General features: G+C 36.9%; 1 protein-coding gene and 1 pseudogene across 15 annotated transcripts in view; one reads left to right on the top strand and one right to left on the bottom strand.

Moving 5' to 3' along the window:
- THOC2 (THO complex subunit 2) overlaps positions 1-22,836 on the bottom strand; it is a 128,658-nt gene that overhangs the window by 69,448 nt on the left and 36,374 nt on the right. For all 14 annotated transcript variants that reach the window (XR_014793764.1, XR_014793765.1, XM_084870776.1 and 11 more), the window contains exons 5-8: positions 21,283-21,353; positions 20,406-20,527; positions 19,177-19,310; positions 3,394-3,560 (exon numbers count right to left, since the gene is read on the bottom strand). Coding sequence is in view for 12 of the 14 variants with exons in the window: in XM_084870776.1 (XP_084726902.1) it covers positions 3,394-3,560; positions 19,177-19,310; positions 20,406-20,527; positions 21,283-21,353 (494 nt within the window). In the remaining 2 variants the exon portion in view is untranslated. The remainder of the gene's footprint in view (positions 1-3,393; positions 3,561-19,176; positions 19,311-20,405; positions 20,528-21,282; positions 21,354-22,836) is intronic.
- Positions 9,601-10,815, top strand: LOC311615789 (KATNB1-like protein 1; annotated as a pseudogene). The gene is made up of 2 exons: positions 9,601-9,646; positions 9,884-10,815. The product of its transcript is annotated as a KATNB1-like protein 1 (transcript).

The following is a 22,836-nucleotide window of genomic DNA, read 5'->3' as shown; positions in this document are numbered from 1 at the left end:
ATATTTTCAAAAAAGTATACCAAACTTACTTTTAGGTGATGGAGTTATGGGCATCTATTATATTATACATTCTTTCCTATATGTTTAAAAATGTTCATAATAAAGTGAAAAAGTAAAAAAGAAACAAAATGAAAAACCTAAGTCAGATCACATCACTCTCCTATTCAGAATCCTCCTCTGGCTTCACCCAGCATCATAGTCAAAAACTTTGTGCTAACTCTGTGTGATCTGATATAGTCCCTTTTCTTTGATCTCATCTCCTACAGCTCTCCCACTCAATCACTCTGATCCAGCTACACTAGTCTTCCTGCTGTTCTTGAACACATCAGCATGCTCACACCTTGAGGCCTTTCTTTGCTTTGGCTGTTCTCTTTGCCTGAAGATTTTTCTCCAGTTATCTGTACAGTTTACACCCTCACATCCTTCATTTCTTTGCTTGAATCTCATCTTCTCAATTAGGTCTCCTCTCACTATTCTATTTAAAATTGTAACCAACAACTCCAGCACTCCCAATTTTCCTAAACTTGCTCTATATTTTTTGCCCCATTTTACTGATCAACTTCTAGCATATCATATGATTTTCTTAGAATGTTAGCATCACAAAGGCAAGAATTTTTATTTGTTTATGTGTAGCCCCAGCACCTAGAACATTACCTACCACATAAAAGGTGCTCAATCAATATTTCTCAAATTAATGAATTTGGATTATAATAGCAGCTAGTCATGTTACCAATATTACTACTACTGTATTTTGAATCCACAAATCAAGGAGCTATGATATGGGTGAGAATCACCATCTCTTTCCTCTTTCTTGTGGCAAGACAACTCCAGCCAAGTTTGTCTTTTGGTGCCCTCACACTTTCTAGTACTCCATCTGCCTGTCCTTTGTGCTGCTCCTCATGCTATCCCTAAATCCTCTATCACAGCAATCCCGGTTAGGAGGATCAAGCAGATATGACTGCCTAACGTTCCAAAATGATCATATGCTCTAAAATTGCTTTCATCTCTTGCCAGACAGTCTAAAGCATTGGGGATGCAGCAGTCTGCTAATTCAAGTAAGTCCCAATTGGTAAAAATATGGATTACAGGCAGGAGGAGTGAACATTATCAGGTAGTAACTGAAAGAAGGGAAGGTAGAGTAAGATAAGGGACTAGCATAAAGAGTGACCATACATGCCTAGGAGCAAATTCCCAGGCTATCCTTACTTTACCTCCAAGACCACAAATTACCTAAAATCTCTGACATTTCTTCCCCTGCCCTTAATGGTCCTTAAAACTACAGATTCTCACAACAATAAAATAGCTCAGGCAAAAGAAAAAAGGCAATAGTTTTACAGAGCAATATAAGGGTTACCCTTTTCAATAATAGGTTACTTCTAAATCAAATGTTTCTTGGTTGGGTATTTCTTATGTAATAAAAAGGCCCACTGTCTATTTTTTAAAAAGGATTATTATTCCAACATTATCAATCCCCAGGGATATTTTAAGTTAGCTCAAAAAGTGTTACTACCATGAGAATATTTTCAAATAAAAATTTCATTCTAAAATTCACATTTAAGAAACAATACTTGATGTTATGCAGTAGGTCATTACTCACTGCACTATGCTCTGAAACCTATAGTCTCCAAAACCCTAACTTATATTGTAAGTAATCACATTCAAGTTAAATTTCACTTACCCTGTCACTTTAGCAGTTGGCTTCATATTCTTAAAGCCAAAGCTATCATGGTGCCTCTTAAAACACTTGAACTTCTCCTTCCCTGTACTAAGAGTGGACGCCCTGGTTTCTGGTAGGAACAGGAACAGCTGCCATCACTAATTTTTAAGCAAAGGTGAAATACTCTTGCCCGAAAACCCTGCCATATGTCTTACTTGGTATCAAAAAGCCATATGCTTTCAAGTTCTGATCTGATTTCTGTTCTGATCTGATTTCTATTCTGGGGCATCTCAGATTGTGAAAAATAAAAGACAAGCAGAGACAGTAGGTCATCTATCACTGGAGAATGCTAAAAGAAATTGTCTTACTATCCTGAACTTGAGCTCCAGAGGACAGGAATAAACATGCTCTACCAGAGAATCCTCAGTGCCTAGCAAAGCAACAGCATAGCATAAACACTCAATAAGTATTTCTTGAATAGCTGAGTACCCCAAGCAAAGTAGACAAATTAAGAAAGGTATAACAAAAGGATAATGGAGGCCTTATTACATTAAAATCCTCTATGCTATCAAGAGATAGACCACTCATTTATAATTAGTGAGCATTTACTATAGATTAAACAGTAGATTAACCAAGAGAAATTAGTAAACTATAGATCTTGCCCTAAATGACTCACAATCTGGCAAAGTTCTAATATAACCTGATAAGTGTCAGAAATCTGTGTCACGTTTTATGGAAAGAAATATTAAGAAGTTACTAATTCTGCATGACTGAAATATCAGTCAAGACTTTATAGAACAAGTAGCACTTACTTGTTCTATAAAGTAAGAATAAATAGGAGTTCACAAGATTAAGACCAAGACAGGTGAGACAGCTGCATAAGATTATTTTTCTAGTTTAAGAAACTGCTTGTAAACAAAGGTCTGTCTATACATAGCAATGTCTATACCTTAGTTCAGGAAATGGCTATTACTTTAATATGGCTAGAATATCAGATTTGAGGGGGGAAATCAGTAAAGATGTAGCTGGAAAGAAAGAATGGGGCTAAATTGTGACTAGCCTTTTCTTCCATGTTTGTAAGTTTGAATTTCATCCTCCAGGCAAATGTGTTTGAGCAGTGCATCAATTATATCTTTTTTAGAATGTAATAGTAGTAATAATATGAAAGATGGACTTGAAAGAGAAATAATCAGAAGCACAGATTTACTAGATAGCTATTGTAGTTGTTTAAGTGAAAAATAACCAATGGTCTACACAGTAAATTTCTAACTCAACACTATACCATCAAAAGTGCACCTACCTTTCCAACTTCACTTCCTATCTCTTCTTTTCCCCGCATCTTGCAATCCAGCCACATCTGACTATATACCATTTCTTCAATCTCATACTGTTATGTCTTCATTCTGCACTAACAACTGTAAACAAACTCCTACTCATCCTTCAAGGAACAGGTTTTTAAAAGTTTATTATCTATAAAACCTTCCCTGACTCCATCTCTCCCAAAGCAAGATGTTTATTATGCATTCCTCTAGACTTTCATATCACAGCATTCATAGTACTAATACAGTACTTATTACACCTCATTGTTAGCTATCCATTTATCTATTTCCTCTCTTAGAATGGTATAGCTAAAACTAATCATTTACAAATAAGATTCAAATTAAATTGTACATATAAAATAATGAAATTAACCTATAGATACAGATAGATATAGATACACACACATATTTTGTTACCTGGTAAAACTTGAATTTGAACCCAAGAATATGACACAGTGTTTGCGGTTCACACATACTCATGTAAGATTCTAATAAAGATATAAAGAAGTCATCATGTTCTGGCCTGCATTCAAACACTTCTAAAATGACATCCAAAACTCTATTGGGATCCAGATTAAAGCATCCTGCAACAGATGAGATATACAAAATTCAAAAGTGATTATCCATAATTTCTAGAAAGCCATTAAACTTCAGGAACAACTTATATAAGATAAAACTATTTTTAAAAACAACTTCTTTTACAAGTTTGCTTCTCCTGCCCCAGAGGGAAATCTTTTTTAAGATCAAGTCCATTCACCACATTTTACACATGAGAAATGTTACTTTCCCAGGATTACAAAGTGAGTTAATGACAAGGCTGTGCTGGAACCCAGGACCTATGACACTAAGTCAAGTAAACTTTCTTCTATCAGTTCTTGATTAACCAGGCTAGTGGAAGAGATCCACATTTTTAACTCTTAGCAAAATATAAAAATAAAACAATGCATTTTATAAGTTAGGCAAATAAAGAGTTTTACTTAAATGTTTTATGCAGAAGTTATCTTGAATGTTTATATAAAGAACTCTTGAAAGTAGACGACTATTATTTTGTTAAGGGATTATAAATTTATTAGGTCATCTGGATATCAGATGGGCTGAGCCCCAAAATGGCACCAGCCTAGACCACCATTTTTAGAACCACTTCACAGTTTAATCTTATATACACAACAAAGCTACAAAATATAATTGTACAACTGATTTATGTTTTTGGATTTTGGTAGCATTCTACAGGGTAAACTACTGATTCTAAAGAGATGAGAGAATACCAAGGAGTTGGGGACACAAAAAAGGAGTGTAGATAGCACAAGCAAAGAGAAGAAAATAGACAATCTAGGCAGAGAGGAAAATGAAGGGAAGAAGCACTGAATAAGTGCTAATGATGGCTACTTATCCTTACTAACCTACTATGGTAAGCTAAAAAGGGGCATGAATAATGACTTAACAAACCTATCAGCCACCCTAATCTTAATATGCACATAAATCTCTTTTTGCATTCAGCTTTACCTGTTACCATAATTACAATGCAATCACATCACATATACATCTAATTTATGAGAATGCAACTATTTACCCACAGCAAAAAGAAAAATAATTTAAGTGATACGGGCCACTCCACCCACCATTCCTCTCAATAAAATGTATGCTTATGCCAAAATCAATTTGGCTCAGTGGATAGAGCGTTGGCCTGCGGACTAAAAGTTCCCAGGTTCAATTCTGGTCAAGGGCATGTACCTTGGTTGCAGGCAACCCCAGTAGGGGGTGTTCAGGAGGCAGCTGATTGATGTTTCGAACTATCTCTCTCCCTTCCTCTCTGTAAAAAATCAATAAAATATATTTTTTAAATGTATGCTATGACCCAGAGTGAGCATGAGATATAAATCTGCTGTTCTCTCAATTTATATCAGTTCACACATGCCTTACACATCAAACTGAATAAAATACTACTATTTTAGCCCAGTTTTGCTCAGTGGATAGAGTGTCGGCCTGTGGACTCAAGGGTCCCAGTTTCTATTCTGGTCAAGGGCATGTACCTTGATTGCGGGCACATCCCCAGTAGGGGGTGTGCAGGAGGCAGCTGATCAATGTTTCTAACTATCTCTCTCCCTTCCTCTCTGTAAAAAATCAATAAAATATATTTTATAAATGTATGCTTATGACCCAGAGGAGGCAGCTGATTGATGTTTCTCTCTCATCAATGTTTCTGACTCTCTCTCCCTCTTCCCTTCCTCTCTGTAAAAAATCGATAAAATATATATTTTTTTAAATTAAATTTTTTAATTAGATGTAGCCCCTAAATGCAAAGCTAACCATTTCATTGGGGCAAGTAAATAAACATTTATTCTAATTCAAGAGGGAAAATGAGCAAGTGTATTGAAATTAGGGAGAGATGTTAAGTCTAAACTCTGTACCTCATGGATGACTTAGGGCTGTGGTCAGCAAACTGCGGCTCGAGAGCCACATGCGGATCTTTGGCCCCTTGAGTGTGGCTATTCCACAAAATACCACGGTCTGGGCAAGTCTATTTTGAAGAAGTGGCATTAGAAGAAGTTTGTTTAAGTTTAAAAAATTTGGCTCTCAAAAAAATTTCAATCGTTGTACTGTTTATATTTGGCTCTATTGACTAATGAGTGTGCCGACCACTGATTTAGGGGATTTATCAAAGAAATTTCTCATATCATCTATTTTATAAGAGGAGATTTCCAGAGTTACTTCTTTTAACTCTACACTTAATTTTATTAAATCGGATAAAACTAATGTCTGGTTCACAATACAGTAAGTCCTCACTTAATGTTATTATTTTACTACTTTAGCCAAAATGATGTAAAATGAAAGCAATTTTACTACAGGTTAATTGATATAAACAAGCATTAAGTCCATACAGCATCTCATCAATATTATAATGAAACAATGTTGAAGAAAACCCTGTTATTCAAAGACCTGTTGTATCTTAGCACTAACCTAGAAAAGAGAACTCTACAAATACAAGAAGTATTTCTTACCTCTTTTTTATTAATCACAATACTTATTTTTCTATTGATTGATGTTAGAAAGAAAAGGTGAGGGGAAGGGAGGAAGGGAGGGAGGATTTCAATTTATTGTTCCAGGTATTTATGCATTCATTGGTTGATTCTCGTATGTGCTCTGACCGCAGATGGACCTCCCCCCCCATAACCTTGGGGCATTGGTATGACACACTAACCAACTGAGCTATCCGGCCAGGGCTCTTTTCACTTTTTATAAAATACAGGGCTCTTTTCTCTTTTTATAAAATCCAAAGTTAAGAACACATTTTCTTCCATTTCTCATACTAAGGGAAAAAAGGACTAACAAGTAATCATGTCAATTCGGAGAAACCAAGATGGCAGCCTAGGTAAGCACCTAAGCTGCCGCCTCGCACAACAATTTCAAAACAACTAAAAGACAGAACGGACATCATCCTAAACCACAGGAAAGCTGTCAGAGTGGGAATCTACAACTAGAAAGGAGAGAGGCTCACAGATCGGATTGGGAGCTGCAAAGCGCTGAGGTAGGGAGACACTCGTGTGCAGAGAGGAAGGGCAGCCAAATGCCTGGCTGGCGGGAGGAGAAAGAAAGTCCGTGATTGCACTGAACCCTTTCCGACTATACTGAACCCCAACCCCGGCCGAAACCCCGTGGACCCAGGCTCATACGGGTGGAGTCTGGACTGTAGAGAAAGGCACCCAAAGACTAGGAGACTAGGAGACTGGGGGAGCTGGGAGCCGCAGCAGGCAGGGTCTAAGTCACGCACGAGTGAGTGCGCGTAGAGAGGTCTCACACCGGAGGTTGCCGTGGCCTCTCCATAGCAGAAGGAGTCAGAAGCTCCTGACTACAGAGACCCAACCCAATTCCAGGCAAGCCCCTAGGGCACCCACACTCTTGCACGGGGAATCTGGACAGTCAGAAGGAAACTCAGGAGAGCCGCAGAAAGCAGAGGTCAAGCAGAAACTCAGGCGAGCGCACAAGGGAAGGGCTGATGGGAAGCCAAGACTGTCAGCTCAGCCCTGGGACTCCGCCCCATCTAAGCTGAGCACAGAGGCTTTTGCAATTTTGCAAGTCTGATCCTATAAGACTGTCTACAATACAGAAGGTATCCTGGAGTAGACACAGCTGATACTCACGTCCAATGGGCCTGGAGGTCAATTCCTCCCAGTGATACCAAAAACAATCAAGTCTTAACTCAAGACTGTTCACACATTCCACAAAGGGGAGAACCAAGAGTGTCTACCTCAGGTAACTGGGGAGGCTGACCCACTGGGCCATATAGGACACCAAACACACAAAGCGATCCTACCAACTCTGGGAAGCAGCAAAAATGCCGAGACAAGGAAACAGATCTCAAACGAAAGAGGTGGAGGAGAACAAAAGACTGGATGTAGAGTTCAAAACAATGGTTATAAGGTTTTTTAAGAATTTTCTAGAAAAGGCCGATAAATTTAATGAGACACAACTAGAAATTAAACATAAACTGACTGAAATAAAAAATATTATACAGAGATCCAACTTCAAAGTGATGAATAGCAAGAACCTACAACCAAGATTACTTTATCCAGCAAAGTTATCATTCAGAATTAAAGGGCAAATAAAGAGCTTCACAGATAAGAAAAAGCTAAAGGAGTTCATCACCACTAAACCAGTATTATATGAAATGCTGAAAGGTATTCTTTAAGAAGAGGAAGAATAAAAAAGATAAAAATTAAGATCAACAAATACATATAAATCAACAACAGAATCTAAAAATCAAGTGAATTAAAAATCTGAACAACAAAATAAACTGGTGAATATAATAGAATCAGGGGCAAAAAAAGGGAGTGGATTGATAATTATCAGGGGGAAAGGGGTGTGGTGGGTGCAGGAAGAGACTGGATTAAAATCATACACCTATGGATGAGGTCAATGGGGGAGAGAGGAGGAGGCAAGGGCAGAGGGTGGGGCGGAAACCAGGTAGAAGGGAGCTATGGGGGAAGAAAGGAGAAACAATTGTAATAATCTGAGCAATAAAGATTTATCAAAAAAAAAAAGTAATCATGTCTTACTGCAAAGAGCTCCAGATTTTCATAAATTCCCCCAAAGAGATGTTTACCTAAAGTCCTGGGAAGAAAACTTCTAAATATTTTTTTCTCACCCTGTATCCTTCCCCCCCCCCCAAAAAAAAAAGTATGGCCTATGAATGTAAAAGTGACTCAAAAATAGCAATTGGAAATTTAAATGCTGTGGGTGTAAATATAAAATGTAACTTTGTAAAACTGGCAGTTTCCTTAAAAGTTCAACTTACACGGAGAAAAAGGAACCCTCTTGCACTGCTGGTAAGAATGCAGACTGGTGCAGCCACTGTGGAGAACAGTATGGAGTTTCCTCAAAAAACTAAAAATGGAACTCCCAATTGACCCAGTGATCCCACGTCTAGGAATATATCCCAAGAAACTAGAAACACCAATCAGAAAGGATATATGCACCCCTATGTTCATAGCGACACAATTTATCATAGCTAAAATTTGGAAACAGACTAAGTGCCCATCAGCAGATGATTGGATTAAAAAACTGTGATACATCTACACAATCGAATACTACACTGCAGTAAAAAAGAGGGAATTCTTACCATTTGCAAAGGCATGGATGGAACTGGAGAGCATTATGCTAAGTGAAATAAGTCAGTCAGAGAAAGATAAATATCACATGATCTTATTCATTTATGGAATATAATGAACTGCATAAACTGATAAACAAAAACAGATCCAGAAACAGAGAAGCATTGATCAAACCGTCAAACCTCAGAGGGAAGGTAGGGGAGGGTGGGGATAAGGTGGAGAGATCAACCAAAGGACTTGTATACATGCATATAAGCCTAACCAATGGGCACAGACAAGAGGCAGGTGAGGGCATAAGTGGAGGGGTGGGAGGGCAATGAGGGAATAAATACACATATGTAGTACCTTAATCAATAAAGAAATTTTAAAAAATTTAAACTTACACCTACCATATCCCCCAGCCATTTCATTCCTAGGTATTTATCCAAGAGAAATAAATTTCTATGTCCATAAATACTCATAGATTTATAAAAGGACACTCTCAAATGCCAGTCAATGTGTAAATGGACAAACTTAGTACAATATAATTGTAGTATAAGTAATGGACTACTCAGCAATAATACAAGTAACATGGATGATCATAAAAAAAATTATGCTGAAATAAGTTGTACAACAAAATAACTCACTACATGATTCCATTTATAAAAATAATTCTAGAAAAATGTGAACTAATCTCTAGTGACAAAAAGCAGATCAGTGGGTGTCTAGACAGGGGGACAGCGGGAGCTGAGAGGAAATAAAATACAAAGGGGCAAGAAGAAATTCGGGAGTGGAATGATAGAAATGTGCATTATTTAGACTTTAAATATGCACAGTTTATTGTATGTCAATTATGCCTGAATAAAGCTGAAAAAATGCCTCCAAACTGCTGTAACATTGACAATAGATTATGAAAAGTATGGTCTTTGTGGCCGCATTTGAATGGCCCTGAGTGGCCAGGCTTCCAGGCACAGTTTGTCAGCGCCAGGGCTGGACTGAAGCGCCGCGGTACCATGAGGTTGCCGGTATTTAAGAGATTATGACATCTGAAACCCACAATGTTAAAAAACTGAACTTTTATAATAGTATTGAGAACCAGCCGAAACCGGTTTGGCTCAATGGATAGAGCGTCGGCTTGGAGACTGAAAGGTCCCGGGTTCGATTCGGGTCAAGGGCATGTACCTTGGTTGCGGGCATATCCCCAGTAGGCGGTGTGCAAGAGGCAGCTGATCGATGACTCTCTCTCATCGATGTTTCTAACTATCTCTCTTCCTTCCTCTCTGTACAAAATCAATAAAATATATATTTTTTAAAAAATAATAATATTGAGAACCATTCCATTGATCATTCTAAAAAAAAAAAGGATCTAATTTCACTAATAAGATGGTTAATAAATCTCAAAAACAGTTGGCTGCTTACATAAATAGAACAGTTGGACAGGCTGTTAAAAACCCAGATAAACTATGTAAGGTGATCTTCCACAAAAAGAAAGTTTATTATCCTTTTCCAAATTCTTGTTTTGAAAAGAAACAGTCCTCTAGAAGAGGGAGCTGTGATATGGTAAATAAAGAAAATGAACTGGCTTGTGCAGGACACCTGCCTGAAAAATTACACCATGATAGTCAAACATATTTGCTTAACTCCAACGATTCTAGTTCTTTAGACAGAAAGTGTATCATCAAAATACAGTGGGGGTTTTTCCTGAGACTTCTCAGGATCATGAAACAATGGCACAAGATTTGCTCAGCAGGAATTTGAGATTGAATGTAGATTTAACTTTGTGGAAAAAGAGAAGTAAAAATGCACTTGTAACTTATTTTGTGAAGATAGAAGACCTTGGAGTGATGGTGATTGCCTTCCTGTGCTTACCCATAGTTTACAGGAAGAAAAACAATACATCTCACTCGGATGCTGTGTAGACTTGTTGCCTGTTGTACAGTCACTACTTAAAAGCAAATTTGAAGAATATATAATAGTTGGTTTAAACTGGCTTCAAGCAGTCATAAAAAAGGTGGTGATCAAAAACTATCATCCAAAACAGAAATGATAAATGATGGAAATATTCATATTTTAAAACAATAATTAAGTGGACTGTGGGAATAAGAAAACCATCTTACTTTGGTTCCAGGATTTACTGGTAATATAGCTAAGAATGTAGATGCTTATTTATTACAGTTGGCATTGAAAGACTTCATCTGCTAAAGAGCATTTGGTTATTCAAAACATCCCTGGACTATATGATTTCCAAACAAGTCTCACTAGAGAATTGTGAACTGTGGAAGAAATCAAAACCTTTTTCTTTTAAAGCCACATATGAAACCACTAACGAAACCCTAACAATCTACTTCACATTGAAGTGGAAAAATATCCGAAAGGAGCAGCTTCAACTTTAATAAGGTGAAAGTGCACTATGAAGATTGTTCATCTTTGCTGCATATAGGATTTATATGGTTACTTGGCAACATTGTTAAAGAACTACTGAATCTTAATACAACCCTTCATAAGAATATACTTTATACTATGTGAAAAAAATAAAACAAAACTTATTACTAGGAAAAGCAAAGACCAATCATCATTACTTTTTTTAAGATTGTGTTTTATAAGAAACACTCAAATTTGTGCAGCTATCTTCTTATGTTGAAAGATTTTGAAAGTTTTAAACATCATAGCAAATAATACTAAAGTTTTTTTGTCTACACTGACATACTGTGTAAATAAAATGTCTTAATTATGAATAAGCCAATATGATATCAAGATCTGTGGGGGTTTTTTAAATCAAACCAACCATGCTTCTGGCATGAAAGTTAGGGAATTAAATCAGGGTTTTCCATTCATGTGGAATGTTGTTAAAACTTATTCCACACCATCTTTAAAACTTAAGAATATTTTTAATATCTCTGAAAATTTTTTGCCAGAATCGTTATGTCATGAATGTATGTGTTATTCCTACATAAAAGAGATGAATATGTATTTGTATGTGTGCTAAACTGGAAATGTTCATAGAGTTGGCTAATTTATATTCACTTTCTATGGTATATAGATTTCTAATATTTTCAGTTCTGTATCATTTAAGCTTCATTTGAGTAAATTTATTAAATATCCCCCCCCTAAAAAAAGTATTCTCTTGCAACCTTATAATTATTCTCACATTCATTAAATTTACAAATTAAGTCATCAAATAAGAGGACAAAATACAACATTAATATAATTTTGAAAAAAAATGGCTAACTTATAATTACCCATTAAGTTACATATACACAAAAGCCGGGACCGGTTTGGCTCAGTGGATAGAGCGTCGACCTGCGGACTGAAAGGTCCCGGGTTCGATTCCGGTCAAGGGCATGTACCTTGGTTGCGGGCACATCCCCAGTGGGGGGTGTGCAAGAGGCAGCTGATCGATGATTCTCTCTCATCGATGTTTCTAACTCTCTGTCCCTCTCAATTCCTCTCTATGTAAAATCAATAAAATATATATTTTTTAAAAAGTTACATATACACAAAAGTTGTAAATAAAGTCTAAAAACAGCAACATGTTACATGGAAATGTGTTTCACATATATTGCTTTAAAGTTTCTATTTCAATGTGCTACAATGTGAACCATTGTTTTATTTAATAGTAGCACTCTATTGCCCGGCCAGTGTGGCTCAGTCGATTAAGTGTTCTCCCCTGTACCAAGATGTCACTGGTTCAATACCTGGGCAGGGCACATGCTCAGGTTGTGGGCTTGGTGCCCAGTATGGGCACTGCATGAGGCAGCCGATCAATGTTTCTCTCTCATCCATTTTTTTAAACCTTACAAATTTGCTAAGTAACAGTTAAACTATTTCATACATAATGATACTCTAATAACAATCAGTAAGCTTGAAGTTTCTAGAATCATTATTTTCCTAATGGCAGCTGTGGTAGAACATAGTCACTCTTGTGCTCAAGCATCTTAGAAAGGCTTTTGTCCAGCCCAAGCATCGACAGTCATGTGACCTTGAGAGAAAGCATAAGCCTAGCTCCCTAGCTCTATCACCAGTTACATTAATACACACACACACACACACACACACACACACACACTGCCTTTACACCTTTTCAGGAACAAATAGGGAACCATATTAGAAGGGAACAAGTGGAAAAATAAGAAAATGGCAGGCCTGTAATGGCCATGTACAAGTAGGTCCTCCGGTTACATCAGAGATCCATTCCTACGGCGCAACATAACGTGATTTTCGCCATAAGTCGGAACCCACTTACACAAGCACCTACGTCTCTCATAAGGAACTCATACACAACAGTAAAAAATAAAAAATAAAGATAACAATTCCTGACCTTTACTTGTGGTAAGTAAATAATAAAAAGAAAACATAAGGTACATATGTGCATACATCAAAATGACGGAACTTTTTTTTTTAATAAATAAATGGGAGATGATGATGTAACCATGAAACGATATACCTCAAGTCCGATGTAACTCGAGGTCTGCCTGTATTCATTCTTTCATTTAATAAACATTAAATAATTAGCCAGTGTGCCAGGTGCTTGTGCTACTGAGATTAAGAAAATGCCTTCCTGCCGAAACCGGTTTGGCTCAATGGATAGAGCGTCGGCTTGGGGACTGAAGGGTCCCGGGTTTGATTTCAGTCAAGGGCGTGTACCTATGTTGCGGGCATATCCCCAGTAGGGGTGTGCAGGAGGAAGCTGACCGATGACTCTCTCTCATCGATGTTTCTGACTCTCTATCTCTCTCCCTTCCTCTCTGTACAAAAATCAATAAAATATATTTTTTTTTAAAATGCCTTCCCTACCCTTGAGGAGAATGCACACCTTCTGGATGATACATTTTTGAAGAAAAATGCATTCAAAAGTAACTAAAGTTTCCCCCAAAGATGGACATGATGGACAGTATACTACAGGCAAAGTTATGATTAAACTGACAACGGCTTTTTTAGGAACAGGCCAAATTGAGATTCGTAACAACAAAAGACCAAGGTAATATTGTAAACATGACTGGACAAGATGTCCAGCTTGTACATTTCAAAGAAGAAAATGACAGTTTCAATCATTATATTCCTGATAGAATGGACCTTATGAGACAAAGAAAAATCATGTTTTGAACAAAAGGACATGATCTGGTATCTAGAATTACTTTAGAAACAGGCAATGCTATGGCCTGAATGCTTATGTCTGTCCCCTCTTCCTCCCGCCAGAATTCATATGCTAAAATTCTAATGCCAAATGTGAGGATATTAGGAAGTAAGGGCTTTTGTTAGGTGATTAGGTCATGAGAGCAAAGCACTCGTGAATGAGATTAATACCCTTAAAAAAGAATTTCCACCTGGCTGGCATGGCTCAGTGATTGAGTGTCAACCTATGAACCTGGAAGTCATGGTTCAATTTCTGGCCAGGGCACAAGCCCAGGTTGTGGGCGCCATATCCAGTGTGAGGTGTGCAGGAGGCAGACGATCAATGTTCTCTCTCATCAGTGATGTTTCCATCTCTCTCTCGCTCTCCCTTCCTCTCTCTGAAATCAATAATATCTTAATATATAATAGAGGAATATGCAAATTAGCCAGGATGCCATCATGTCATGACCAAACAGTAGGGACCTGAGGCTGCATGGCGCCTTGGCCGTGCCACCCACCCCATGGGGCTTGATGGGGGACCTCAGGCTGCACCACTAGCCCCAGCACAAGGCCAGGAGACCTCAGGCCACACCCCCTGCCACAGCACCAGGCCAGGAGATCTCAGATGGGGGACCTCAAGCTGCGCCCTTCACCTGGTGGGGCTTGACAAGGGATGTCAGGCCGTGTCCCTCCCTTCCTGATCACAGGCCCCACTCCAGTGCCAGGGGACCACAGGCCATGCCACCTGCCCAGCAGGGCTTGATGGGGGGGGGGGGGAGACCTCAGGCCGCGGCCCCTGCCTAGCGTGGTTGACTGGGACCTCAGGCTGCATCCCCACCCCAGCGCCAGGACTGAGGGGCCTTAGGCTATGTCCCCTGCCTGGTGGGGCTTGACAGGGGACCTCAGGCCACATCCCTTGCTCCGGAGTCAGGCCAGCAGACCTGAGGCTGCACCCCCACCACCACCCAGCAGGGCTTGACGGAGGACCTGAGACTGTGCGCCCCCACCCCCACCCCCAGACCCGGCCCTGGGTTGGGGGACCTGAAGCTGAACTCCCCACTCAGAGGGGCTTGACAGGGGTGGGGCCAGCCGGGTCTGGGTCTCCTGCATTTTCAAAGCACATGTGGGTGGTAGGCAGGAACTTGACTCTAGGTCCCACAGCATGCCTCAGATTCTGACAGGAGGGAGATTTTCATATACATTTTACTAATTTTTTCATCCCTGACACTTCTATTATAGAGAAAGGGCAAATAGCAATATTAAAATATTTCCTCTAATTATTTCCCTTTTAATGTGTATGAATTTTATGCACCAGGCCACTAGTAATACTATATATATATATATATATATATATATATATATATATATATATATATTTTAAAGACAGAGTTTTCTGGACCCTTCCATCATGTGAGGATACAGCAAGAAGCCTTCAGTCTGCAACTGAGGCCCTTCACCAGAATTCAAGCATGCTAGCACCTTGATCTTGGACTTCCAGCCTCCAAAATTATGAGAAATACCTTTCAGTTGTTTATAAGCCACCTAGTCAGTGGTATTTTGTTATAGCAGATAAAAATGAACTAAAATACGCAATAAAGACCTATACTAGAGTATTTCTAATAAATTGCATTTGTAAAAAAAAAAAAAAAAAAAAAAAAAAACACGTCTCAAGGCAAAGAACTACTAGAAACCAAAATGCAGAGAAATATACCTAACAAAATAAAAATATAATGCTAAAAAATAAACAACTGCTGCCATCTTTTTCATACTAGAGAACAATAACTTCATAACTAGTCTGTAGTAAAGAAATTTTCAATAAAGCAAAAACTTAGTAAAGGAGATAGTCAACTGGCAGTCAAAGGGATAGGAAAGAATCAACACAGTAAGATACTTCTAGGCTAAATGGCCCTTACAATCAAACTGGTCCAAAGATAAAATATTAAGCAGTCAAGATAATGTAATCAATGAGGTTAAATGTCCCATAATCTGCTCAAGAATAAAGTCATTTGGCTCAGGACTTTATTTTGTTTTTAATGTTTCTCTGGTCACTTAACAAGCAACCAATAGGACATGTGAGACTGAAGGGGCAGAACTATCACTCTGTATTTCCCCATCCCCAGTCAAATCTATAGCCTTCAACAACAGGCAACAAATGAAGATCCTGGAGGGTTTAGTGAAGTGAGTTTTGATTCTGGATAAGAAGGAAAAAGTTAGAGTCTAAGCCAAAAAGAAGAACTATTTTCACACTCCAAAACTTAACTCAAGTAAGCTAGCTCCATAACTAATTTTTAACCAGCACTTTTTATTTAGAGCAGGAATTAGCAATACTGGGTCAAATCCATTAGGCTTTTGTAAATAGTTTTCCTAGAGCACACACACACACACTCACACTCATTTATTTATGTTGCCTATGGCTGCTTTAATACTACAATGGCAGAGTTGTGTAACTGCAACAAAAAAACACGTGGCCTTACAAAACAAAACAAAAAATATTTGTTCACCCTTTAGAAAAAAAATTTGCTGACCACTAATTTAGAAGAAAAGAATACCTAGCTATTGCTTTTTTTTGAAAGGCACTCAGAAGAATAGAGTGTTTATAGTTCAACAATCAAAGGACACCATCTCTAACATCCTCTCCTCTAATTTCTGAAAGATGCTTTTTGCCATCTTGATGCAGGGATCATTTGTGTGGGGTCTATGACTTGGCAGCTCAAGACCCTAAACTAATCACTACCAATTCCTATTTAATAAGTTTTTCAAATCTAATGTCAAACTTGAGATCACAACCGCCATGAAGACTCATAATGGTTCTACTTCCTTGTTTGTTCATGTAGTAAATAGCCCCAGATGATCTGACAGGGTATAAACATTTTTTTAATATTTAGGATATAAACATTTTGCTGCATCAGAATCATTTAGGGAGAAAACAACTGTCTTCTAATTATAGGATGATATAAGAATTTATCCTGAGTCAACCAAGTACCCTGAAATGTAAATGTAACTAAAATGCATACCTCCCAAACTAGATATCCGTTCTGCCAATGGCTGGTGAAAGAGATCACACCTGAGATAGATTTGTACGAGGTGTTATCTGTCTAAATTGTTCCTAAAGAGAAAACAATGGGAATAAACAAGGGGAAACATTAAAAAATGCCATGAAAAATAGAATGCTGTCAGTGATCTGCTCTGGCCAGATGAGACAAGGCCTGCATGGAATCTGCATTGAGGAGGAATTCAATAAATCCTAACGCTCATTGGAATTAGAATTCTTAACCTCAATTTTCATGTCAATGAAAAATTTCTTTCTTAGACAAAGGGGGAGATGGGGGAGTCAGATAGCCAGACAGAAACAAACATTGAGCCAGGAGAATGAACTTTCAAAAATCCTCCATATCAGGGAAAAGAGGCAAAGAATCACTATAAACTCTACCAGAAAGGAAGAAAGATTCATTCATTTTTCAACAAGTATTTATTTAGCACCTATATACCAGGCACTGCGGTTAGAGGTACTAAACAAAACAAAATTAGTTGTCCTCACGGAGCTTACATTCCAGGGTCAGGAATAAAATGCATTGCATTTTGTACAGTGTTAAGTGCTCAGAAGAAAAACAGTGAGTGATAGGGAGTGTTGAGAGGGGTGTCCAACAAAAGCTACTTGATGAGGCAATATCTGAGTGCTTCTGGACTAGTGTGCTTCACAGTACACTTGATGGACTAGAATAGAGGTTTAACCCAAGAAACAAATAGATTATACTCATGGAATATCCATGTGTGTCGTGGGCTTGCAGTTGTGATTGCCACATTGTTCTGTAGAGACAGTAACATAAGCCATTTTCTATATGGGCTAAAAGTTCAAGAAAAGAAAGGAGTGTACATTTTCCCATTTAGATGAAAGCACACATTCAAAAAAATCGCTCCTTAAAATGTTCCCAAAACAATAAAGGACTAAAACGGTTTTAATTCACAGGACAAAAAAAAATAAAAGAAACAAGGACAGACAAGAGATGTCAATGAATAGGCAGATAAAACAAAAACAACTGAGGAGTTTACACAGGACAGAATTTTTATTTGGGAATATCATCTTAAGGAAGTACATGGCAGGATACAAAGAGAGACAAAGCCATAGCAAAGCAACACTGACAAGCATCTCATGCTAGATCAAAATGCTGCAGGGAAAAATGTAGAGCCTACCCTGGGAAAGAATAGAAAGGAAACTCTACAGGATTTTTAAAAATGGGTCAGTGCCACACAGGTAAGCAAGTCTTACCTATGGGTGGCTAGTCCTGCTGTTAAATTGACACCAGGAAGAAGTAGCAAAGAGAGTCAATCAGCTGCCAGAACTAGACTTATTTCAAAGAAAACGGTAAATTTAAACTAGAAGCTCCTTACCTTCCATACCTGTTGATCACGGAAAGCCAAAGCTGGGTCCCTACACATAGCATTAGACTTAAATGATTAGAGGAAGGGGATAAGGATTGGGATTACTCCTCTCTCTGTCATACATAAATTTCAAAAACAAAGAAAGAACTGAGAAATTGAGCATAAGCACCCCCTAAAATATAACTTCTCTGACAGGTCTCAAACCTAAGACATCTAGGTGTTGCAAAATCTTCTCTAAAACAGCACAACATGTAAAACTTAATAGCAAAAATTCTTTCCATTCTTGAAAAAATCAGGATTACCTTATTTTTCTACCATTCATTTCTCTTTCTATAGAAGTCAACTATTTCCTCAAATACTCAATGCAAATTTTAAAAAGTAAATTCTATTTCAAAGATAGGGAGAATAACACTTTCCTATCTGTTACACTTTCACAGCATCTGCTACACTTACTTTAATAGACTGTTGTAAATATAAAATAAGGTGCATATCAATGTCCCTGGCAAAGATATTTTTAAAATCAAGTTCAAAAAACTAAACATTTTCAAGTTTTAGGAGTTCACACCAAAGATTTTATTGTAGTTTCACATTAGCTTACTTATTTTCTGCCCCCTTTAAGATTATTGAAAAATACTTAAAATTAAAAATAGCAATATTAGAGAGAGCAGAAACTAATACAAACACCACAAGTAACAGTGACAAAAAAGATTTCATAAATATCCTCCAAATTTAATTATTACTGATAAAAATCTTAAAGTACAAGCTAGACACTTCTCTCATTTCTTAATTTAAAAAAGCCTATAGAGAATGCACTCATTTCTTCTTTATGGATATTCTGCACAGCTGAAAAACCCTGTCTTGCCCTGGCCCATGTGGCTCAATAGTTAAAGCATTGGTCCACGCACTAAAGGGTTTTGGGTTCAATTCCCGGTCAAGGACACACACCTCGGTTGCAGGTTCGATCCCCAGCCCTAGTATGGGGAGGAAGGCAAGCAGTCAATGTCTCTCTCTCTCATCGATGTTTCCCTCCTCACCCGCCTCACACACACACCCATGGGTGAGGATTAACAAAAATAAAAATCTTATGTTAGTAACACATACTATATATAGATATATGTCTTACCTATTAAAGATTTGATATTTTCTAAGATTAAATCACTAGTAATATTTCCCGATAAATCTTGCCCCAATTCAGCAATCAACTTGGCATAGCCTTCATTCTCTTCTCTTAACAAATTGAATTTTTGCTGCTTATAACTGAAATTAAATAAACATCATAAAGGAGATAAAATTAATTTCAATTAACAAACTTGCATAAAAGTAATGTGCTGTTACTGAATTTTCTTATCTCTATTATATATATCATAACAATAGCTGTTGAAAGTTTAATACCTCTTTGTTTATCTTTTAGGATAATTGCAGTTGTTCATAAGAAACACCCCAATGTTAATTACACAGGTGAAACCAGTAACACAAGAAAAAGATATTGCTAATCCCAAGGAACAATAACATACCACTATTTCTATCACTGACTAAGAATATACCTTAGAGCCGTGGTCGGCAAACTGCGGCTTGAGAGCCACATGCAGCTCTTTGGCCCCTTGAGTGTGGCTCATCCACAAAATACCACAGCCTGGGCAAGTCTATTTTGAAGAAATGGCATTAGAAGAAGTTTAAGTTTAAAAAATTTGGCTCTCAAAAGAAATTTAATCATTGTACTGTTGATATTTGACTCTGTTGACTAATGAGTTTGCCGACCACTGCCCTAAGTATACCTATAGCTGTATTTTATTGGTAATAAAGAAAGCACTGAATGTTGTTTTAACTTCTAATATAAAAAAAAAAAAGTAACATTGGTTTCACATGATAATGTTCACTGCTGACTCAGGCTACTTTAAAAAAAAAAAAGAAACAAGGACACATATATAATACCTCAATCAATAAAGAAAATTTTTAAAAAATGAAACAAGACACATGCTAACAGCAACAAAATAAAATCTTCAAACTGCCTTTAGAAAGTTGGTGACAGATGATTTGACTTTGGGTGGTGGACACACAATACAATATACAGATCATGATTCATAGAAAAGTACACTTGAGGCAGTGCTTCTAGAGCCTGCCCACCCCACCTTCTTAATGCCCAAGGGTGATTTATTCCCTTTAATTAACAATAAAATCTTACCTTCACGTTTAAACTTAAAAAAATAAATGTACACTTAAAACTTACATGATCCTATTAACTAATGTCACTTCATAAATTTAATTTAAAAAAAGAAACTTCTAGTATTCAAAATGAGAACTAAAACACATACTCAAGTACTTGATGTACAACATAAAAATACATGTACTTACAAGAGTTTTGTCTTGATTTTAACTGACTTTTGATTGAATTGCTGTGATTGTTTGATAAGCCCTAATGATTCCAATGTTTCTGGATCCAAGCGTTCCTTTAGAACTGTGTCTGAAACTAAATACTGTATTTGAAAATATTAAAGGCCATTTATTATTACAAATTAGCATTCCATCTGTACATCCACAATCTTAAATACATTCAAAATAATTAATAAAACTATTAAAAGCACATTAGATATCAGCTTAAAATGTATAACAAAATTTAAAACTTCAACAAAAATAATGACTCCAAATATGGAAAAATACAGCATAGTTGTTTTGTTTTGTTTTGTTTTTAAAGTCTATGCGTGCTATTTACAGCCTATTGAGTCTGTCAACTGCATTTTTTTAAGATAATACATCACTTAAGCCTTCTTTGATTTCTACTGCTTAAGTCAAATAATTCTAGTACAACAACAACAAAGAGTAATGGCATTTCTCCTTGGTTCTAAATTTATGAACATACAATGGTTTACTAAACAATGATTATAACAAATTCTAGAATCTATTGTTTTTAAACTACCTCCATTCTTTTTCTCCTTGCCTAATAGTTTATGAAAAACTGTTTGTTTAAAAGCTGTCTACATCATTTCTCCTCACTTGCTAGATGCTTACCTTTTCATTCGGTTAGAAACCTACTAGGTCAGGAATTGTTTAAGTGATATGGTACCATGCCTATTTCATAGACATAATTAGCATGTCTAATTTTACAAAGCATTCCATTACAAAACCCAAATCATACCATATAATCAATTGAATGTCAATATCCTACTCCATTAACATGATCAACTGTGATTATAATGTAAAATTTAGAAAGGTAATTATTTTTAAAACTTACCAAACACGCTAATACCAATTGTGTAAAATAGTCTCTCTTGCTTTTTTCTTCTAAACAATTTGTCTCAATATCTACAATGATGAGGAGAAAAAAAAGATGAAAGTTTAACTTACTTTTCTAGACTCTCTCCAGAACTATAATAATAAACTTATTTTCTTTAAAACTAGCTTATTTTAAAATGTCTCATTCCGAATTTAGAAAAAAAAATTTAAACTATGGTAAATATGAGCTCTCCTTCATATGCATATGAATGCTCAGCATTAATTTCTCCTGATACTGGAGACTGACCCTGTGATCAATGGCATATTCATAAAATGAGCTATGTGCTATGGCACTAGAAGCAACAGTTTCAAAAAAAATATTGTTTTCCCATGGACATAAGCAATAGGGTAGTGAAGGCCTGGGAGGTGGGGAGGGGCTGGAAGGAGGGGAATGAAGGAAGAGGGAATGGGAGATATCTATAATTTTATCAACAATAAAAATATATTTTAAAAATACTGTTTTCAGAAATGGAAATATTAAGTTTTTTAATAATATATTTTATTTAACATAAAAGAGCCAAAATGTTTAAGCAAAGTGTAAATAACCACATTAGAGATGCTAAAGAAAAGATTCCTTCCTTAGGTGTAAAGTTGAACTGGGTGACAACAAAGATTTCTTCTAATACTTTTATTACTTATGAAGATCAAATCTTTGACGTTGGCTATCTTGGTAATATGAACCATGTTCTAACCAAGCTAACTTGCCTCCAACTCTATCAAAAGAGAGTATTAAAAAGATATTTTTAACATCTTAATTTGAATTACAAGTCTATTTAGCAAACAAAAATTTATTCAAGATTTTTGTTTCCTTCCCAATGAAATATGTATAAAAACTGAGATCTCCTTGAGATTCAGTAAATTATTCAGAAAATTTCTTTCAAACAATTTTCTGGTCTGAAGTATAGAGGAAAGAAAATAATTAGCTCTATATGCTAACCATCAAAAATTTCAACCAGGCTTGGCAAGATTACAAGGCTGATCTCAGGATCACTGCTTTCACTGATTGCATACTACTTTCCTATTTTTAAAGTCAAATCCTAATTTAGAATGTGCTATAGAAAGAGTCATAAATTTTAGTAATTAATAATAAGAAGTGTCCTCTAAGGGTTCTAGGGTCTTCCTAAATAGATGTGCTACCACTGCTTTGCTTCAGTTTACTTTCTATTGCCATCACTGAGAATCAAAAGAAAAGATATATCATCAAAGATATCTCCATTTTCCCTTCCTGGACAGTGCCATTTCCCAATAATTTTGGCGACTTTAGCTAAGCACACAATCAACTCAAGTGTATTAAAAGAATTGCAGGTGTAATTTATGCAATGTAAGTTGCAGTACAATCTCAAACCTCTCAATAAGACTTTTAATCCATGAGTATCTCACCCATCTCCCCCCCCCACCCCCCAAACCTTCCAGGAACTCCTAGTTGTCTCCTTGTTATCTGGCCTATGGTCCATCCTCAGCCAATAACTTCAAGGATATTGTTGTGCTAGGTCAGGACTAAACTGGGCCTATT

The sequence above is a fragment of the Pipistrellus hanaki genome (genome assembly GCF_964339955.1).
Source record: "Pipistrellus hanaki genome assembly, chromosome: X".
NCBI lineage: Eukaryota > Metazoa > Chordata > Mammalia > Chiroptera > Vespertilionidae > Pipistrellus > Pipistrellus hanaki.
This window is presented reverse-complemented; position numbering and strand designations above follow the sequence as displayed.